Genomic DNA, 6,753 nt, shown 5'->3' with positions numbered 1-6,753 from the left:
TGTAAACATTATGTTTTTTACACAAGTAAATCTTCAACTTTCAAGCTTGGTTTGTTTATTCATTTACCTTTCCTTTGCTTAACAACAGTATAACATTTTAAAGAAGCTTTCGAATGTGTGTCTTGAAGCTAACAGCTAAGTTAAAATAATTTTTGTATAAACAAGCGGACCTTAAAGTACGCACACTTGCTGGTAGAAAAAGCTTTCTGGAATTTTTTAACAATAAATAAAGATTTCATAATGTTGTTATTATTCATTATAACTTATCATTAAACATACCTTCCACTGAACGTGATGTTTCCATATCTTCCTATATATATCAACTCATTTTTGCCAATCACGCCAGTAAAATAACTTTGACGGTTCTGAGTGAAGAATATATCAGGGACCCAAACCTTTGATATAAATGAACCGCTTACTTTTAGATTAGAGTATGACGCATTGTTGGAGTAGTCCAAGCGGCTGTCTGTCCAGTACATCCTCACGTACATCAAGCAAGAAAATTCCTGTTGAATAATGTTTCAAAAGCTTTCCATTATTAAAAAAGAATATGGTACATTTAATATCAAAACATTTGCTGTTTGTTTTACTTTATAGAAAAATTACAAAATGTACATTTTCTTATTTTTTCTTATAAAATCAATCGCGTTTTATTTATGGCAATATCAATAAATAATAGATAATATAAAATGTGGTACCTTCATGTTGGCATGAATATGATTTTTTATCATTTCTTTGCATTATATATACTTAGCATGTAACCTCGCCAGACATCAAACATATATCACCTAAACATTTACCTTTTCATATTAAACTTAATAGGATAATTAATTATATCCATATACTCCACAATAGTTATCATACTTATTTGTGATTTTAACTAGACATTTGCAAAGGCTACGAGCATAAATATTTCGCTTAAAACATATTAAAAAAACTCTTCCCTTGAGAGATAAACATGAACAGAATGTTCATCAATGGAGATTGGTAATCACATTCACCAAATGCAGCCCCAAGAGCATCAGAAGGACAAAACACAAGGGTGTAAAAAGAACGAAACGCACCTTTTTTAAAACAAGAATAAAATTTTAGGGAATCAAAAAAAACAAATTAGGATATTAACTTTTATTTATTAATAAAAGACAAAAAACGGAGAAAAAAAGGAAAAAATTTAAAAACAATGATGGGTTTATTTAAAAAGAGCCCAACAAGGGAAATCCGGGGGAAAAAATAATACATTTAAACAATTAAAAAAGGGGAACACCGTGACACTACAAGTGTCACCACATACTTACAATGTACAAGCGTATAACAAAGACAACAAAGACAACTATAAACTATAAATCTATACATGTTTAATTTCGTAAGTAAGCTATATGTCAATAAAATGTTATGGTTTTAAACAACAATATATTTCTTGCAAGCTGTATGTTTGGTCAATTCATATAATGCTCCAAACTTCTTACCATATTCTTCTCATTCTCAGAAATAAAATCATGGATCGTTAGCTGAATTTTCACTTTAGTGGTTGCTCCTTCTATTGAAGTAAAAGATTGAATATTGATAATAATATACGTACAAGTGATTGAGATGCTAGCTAATTTCACACTTTATCATATACACATAATGATTTTCCTAAATATGTTTTATTTGCATACTTTTAATAAAAGAAATGTATGTCTTAACAATATGACACAAAAATATTGCGTTTGAAGCTTGTCTTTCTTTCCAATTATGAGAGAAAATGCGTGTATGAAAGGCGAGATGTATAAAAATATTTTGAGAACTGAATTAAACTTTTTATGTTACAATGTCCTTTTTTCTAGTTTATAAACCTAGTTTATAAACCTACTATTCTACATATCATAATACACGTTGAAGTTGTAAACTATAGTACATGTAATTCTCGAAAAACGTTCAATTGAAATCATGTTTTTAAATAACACCGAATGGGGGAGGGGGTGGTTGGGGCGAGAAGTAAATTGGTCTAAGTGTCTTGCAAAAGGAGTTTTCTTTACTATTTTAACGTTGTTTATCAAAATTCATGGAAAATAACCAACGCATCTTTTTAAATATTTAAATAAACTGCCTCTTCTAACTTCTATCTGTTTTGATAAAAAAATACTGAGCACGGTCATCGATGGTCGCATGTGTAGAATAAGTTTCCGTCAAAAGCTTTTTTGTACACCGATGCGATGTTGTGTGAATACATGGTTTCATATTTATAGTTAAATCATTAATATGATTTGTCAAAATTCACATTATCCACATTGTATTTTTAAAAATAACTTTACGACACTACAGTAGAATCCCTACTTAGGACCACCCCGGAATGAAGATCACCTCGCTATTAAGACCATTTTTAAAAAGAACAGAATTTTCTATTCTTTATATCAATGATAACATGATCCATAATTAAGACCACCCCGCTTATCCGCTTTTAAGACCACAAGGTTCAGTCCCAATTCATTATTTTATTCTTTATTTGACCACTATTGAGACCACTGATTAAAGTCAACACCTACCTTATTCTTAACTTTGTTGTTATCATCTGCTTGAATTCTCTTAGGCATGACACTTGATTTCACAAGGTGTCAAAAACTGTTGTTACTGGGTTATTGTATGAAGTAAATTTTAGAGTGTTTTAATGTTGCTTTCAGCACATTTATTTTGTGAAGAATTAAAACTGGCATGATTGTAGATGTTTCTTTCAGGCAATTTACATTGAAGTTCAATGCCGTTTATTGGTCCAGGTCAAATTTAGGCATCCGGTTAGCTCAATAGGTAGAGCGTTGTACTGTGAATCGGGCGACCTGGGTTCAATTCCCGGACGGCGCAGGTCACTGCCGTTGAGTTGATCATGAAATCCTGTCTAAGGTCATTCGCAGTGTAACTATGACCTCTGCTCTTGCATGTACAGCAGTATTTTTTTTTTTTTGGGGGGGGGGGGGGGTTACGTCATATCGACACAGTATAGGTCATTATCGCGACGTTCCAGCTTTACTGGTGGAGGAAGACCTCAGGTGCCCTTCCGTGCATTACTTCAGGCACAAACGGGCACCTTAGTAGAACCACCGACGTTCCGTAAGCTAGCTGTAATCAGTTCCTTACGAAAGTAAACAGTTAGTACAGGTGAAATGCTTGACTGCCTGTCCAGGAACGATGCGGTGGCTGAATTATGCTCTGGTAAATACAATTATTCCTGTCAAGCTTCATTAAAATTGCATGAAAGGTTTGAAATAAAACAGACAAACAGACGGCCAGACAGCCTCAAATTAGTATACCACACATATAATTGTCGTTGAGCTAGGGGATAAAAGCCTGTAAATAATAAATACGGACAAAATTTGACTCAAGTAATAGTCATCATTATATGATGTAAAACATCAGCAAACTCTTTGGTGAGAAAAAAATTATTAATCATAATCACTGAATGAAGTTTCATATTTACTGTCTGAATTGGATTTATAAATAGAGCAGACTCATATTCAATGACAATATATCGTAGGCTGTTAACTTTAAGTGCTCATGGAATTTAATTGCTGCCTTTTGTTTTTCTCGATACAAATATCATTACTTATTATAGTTAATAGTTACACCCCATTGATGACATATATTCTGTAATTACGTTAGGTTGTGCTGCGTTCGTGTAACCGTTTAACGTCTGATGTTATTTTTACTTTCGCGCATCTTTTACCCGTTCTTCTATCCAAGCAGTCGAAAGTTGCTGCGTTCTTCATTCCACATAACACATTACAATTTGTGATAATCATATAAGAAACAAAAAAGAAACAACAACAAATATTAATGACTAGTGAGTCGTTTAATATGATGCAATATTAACCGGGGCAACATGAAATTCTGCTTGTGAATATCACATCCTCAAATATAATATAAAGATAGCATTGGAATGCATTTTCCCAACTGGTTAATACGTAACTCTTGTTAGTTGTTCTTTTATTATATTATTTTAAAAGTATATTAACCGTTTTTGATCCTGGAAATCAGCCAAAGGACGCGATGATATTAGTTGACGTAAGGAATTAATTCTGACGAAAATTTGGCGAAAGGCATTAATAAAAATCAAAGTTGTCGTTTAAAAATTAGGCGTTCCAGTGCGTTCTTTATATATATATTTATTATGGATTAAATAATTATGCTTCTGAACACGGCGCAAAATAAGTAAATAAATTTGCGCCGTGTTCAGAAGCAGACTTATTTAATCCATAATAAAACTATTTGTGAATTATAATTATAATTATAATAAAACAGATATGTACATTTTAGCTGGAGAATATGGTGTGGTATGTTCTTGAAAAGTAATTTTTGCCGAGGCGACATTACTTTTTTACCAGTACATACCACATCATATTCTACAGCAAAGAAAGTCAATATTTGTATAATATTCAATGGCTTGTCAATAGTTGTATAGTAACCGTTATGCTGCAAGTTCATCAAAGCGATACGGAATATGTGTCAAGCTGCTCTAAATTTAATCAAATTTTTAATCAACATTTACCGTCAAAATCAAAGTCGGTAAACTTAAAAAACCAAGTAGATAAATTTCCTGTTCATTCGCCGATATCAAATTTGATAAATACTTCCTTCCGCAATTATATTTATATGTATAGACATTATGGTCTAAAATTTACTTAAACGAATGATAAGTGAATGCGAATAAATTTTAGTACCTACACTTGCAATACTTTGTAAGTTTTTTTTTAAACAAAATCATATTATAAGTGTAACACAAATTCATTATTTCAATTGAAATTGAAAGTTGTAAAATACCACTACTCGTATTAATGCCAAAACAATATCGAGTTTTAGTGTGAAAAGTTGTAATTATGTTTATTTCTCCTAATTAAGAGTATAATTTCCAACATTAAGATTTTACACGAGACCGTTCTGTACCAAAACAATTTTGAAGACATTGTCAGTTAATAAGAGATTTTTGACCATGCGACCACATACACGCATCGAGGACATTTTGTAAGGAACGTGACCGTGCGACCACATACACGTACCACAGGATTCCCCTTCCCTTCCGAGAAAGGGATAAAGACCTATGTGCCCCTTAATTATAGGGCAGACTGACTTCGTGTGCCACTAGCTTATTGTTAGTGTACCAAGTGCAAAACTTGACCTTTATTCGCTGCTAAGAAAGGTCCATTACATTATTCGTATAACATATTTTTATATAAGAATATTTCATTTACAAACAAAACATGGTTCTAATGATAATGAAGTTAACCAATGCAACTTGAATCGTTTTACCTTCTGTAATGTACTCTGGTGGAATACTTGGGTCGTAACGATTAGGATTGAGTAGTGCTTCTAATAGATCATGTCTTAAAAAAGATCATATGAACAAATTTTAAATAAGCAGGGTTTTATCACATGTCATACTCTTTTTTTAAATATGATGAAAATAAATATGTTTTTAAAAAAGAAAGTATAAAATGTAAATTTACAAATAACACAACTCTTTTATTTAAATGTTAAAATAACTTTATGAATTATCTATAATTATAAACATTTTTCTTATGGCATTTCAGATATAATTTTAGTTGCGCTTATTGTTTCATATGAACATAAAAAGAAACGATAAAAACTCACTTGGATATGTTCGATTGAATGTAGTAACAGTCTACGATTTTTGTTAAACACATCATTAACACTGTAATAAAGATAAAATTGACAACTGTGTTGATCGCCATTGAACGATGCCTCAAGCCGACGTTTCTTGTACAATTTCTCATAACTTTAACATCCATAACATTGCAAAATGTTGTTTATGAACAGTTTTACTTTACTTCTCATTTGATTGTTTTCCGATTTTTAACCCCCAAAGAAAACTGTTTTCCCTTAAAATGTTTCACTCTTTTTTCCTACTTAACCTACAAACAAAAACCGAACAAAAAACAAACAAGACCTCGTTGTCGAGTTAAACTTTTATTTATCTCTCTTTACTTTGACTTAACTTTATGCGTTACAAATAAATCATATAATAGTCACATTGAAAAGAAACTAGAATAAAATCCACTGTTTAAAATGTATTCAATTTATAAATTATCCATTAACTATCATAAGCACTTGAATACCACTTAAAAACGAGGAAATACTACTAAACAATTGCAATAGCTTGATCTAAATTTTCATTTACATTGCTAAACAAAGATAGACATCAGTCATTTAGCTCTATAAATTGTGCATGATGCAAGATCTAGGCGTAACAATGATATGATTTTAAAGATGATAAGTAGAAACATTTGCATGATGATGTAATAACGGAAAAAATATTTTTTCCATTATTACGTTTCTTGTTTTAGTCATCAATTTTAAGGAAATTCATTGAGTTAATATAGGTCGTTTTGGGCACTAAACAGTAATATATTAAAACATCAATTTAAAATCACAATTTGTGCTATTATTTTACCTTTTTGAATGAAACGCTTTTCAAGTCTGGACTGGTTTTCATAATTTGATATATTATGAAAGAAACAACGGAGTGAGAGAATGATGTGAAATTTTGCACACAAATTATTGGGCTGGATCTACATCAAATGGAACATATATCTCAAAAAACATTTTTGCATCTCCGTAATGTCAAAAAACTAACAAAATTCCCGTTCTCAAATTACGAGAAAAAATCCTCACTGATGACATAAATTTATCATGATTAGATCCTGGTATATCTTCAAAGGCAAAACAATTAAAAGATGTTATGTTGTTATGTTTTTATTTCTTTCT

The 6,753-nt window shown here is 31.2% G+C and overlaps 1 protein-coding gene across 1 annotated transcript; it reads right to left on the bottom strand.

Moving 5' to 3' along the window:
* Positions 1 to 195: 195 nt before the first annotated feature.
* On the bottom strand, positions 196 to 6,244 carry LOC132736823 (gamma-aminobutyric acid receptor subunit beta-like). The gene is made up of 4 exons (XM_060724038.1): positions 5,620 to 6,244; positions 5,278 to 5,351; positions 1,467 to 1,537; positions 196 to 506 (listed from the first exon to the last, which is right to left on the bottom strand). The coding sequence occupies exons 1-4, from the start codon at positions 5,775 to 5,777 to the stop codon at positions 270 to 272; spliced, it is 540 nt and encodes a 179-aa protein (XP_060580021.1). The 5' UTR covers positions 5,778 to 6,244; the 3' UTR covers positions 196 to 269.
* Between the last annotated feature and the right edge of the window lie 509 nt (positions 6,245 to 6,753).

This window comes from Ruditapes philippinarum, unplaced genomic scaffold, assembly GCF_026571515.1.
Source record: "Ruditapes philippinarum isolate M1 unplaced genomic scaffold, ASM2657151v2 ctg12583_1_1_1_1, whole genome shotgun sequence".
In the NCBI taxonomy this organism is placed as follows: Eukaryota; Metazoa; Mollusca; class Bivalvia; order Venerida; family Veneridae; genus Ruditapes; species Ruditapes philippinarum.
Note: the sequence above shows the minus strand (reverse complement) of the source record. Positions and strands in the feature narration are given on the sequence as shown.

What these genes read in the sequence shown, in the direction of transcription:
- LOC132736823 (XM_060724038.1), bottom strand. Translation starts at nt 5,777, where the DNA reads ATGGATGTTAAAGTTATGAGAAATTGTACAAGAAACGTCGGCTTGAGG. An exon ending in ACCAGAGTACATTACAGAAG is followed by an intron (nt 1,538 to 5,277) that starts GTAAAACGATTC and finishes TTACTTCAATAG; the next exon opens with AAGGAGCAACCACTAAAGTG. An exon ending in CTGAGAATGAGAAGAATATG is followed by an intron (nt 507 to 1,466) that starts GTAAGAAGTTTG and finishes ATTATTCAACAG; the next exon opens with GAATTTTCTTGCTTGATGTA.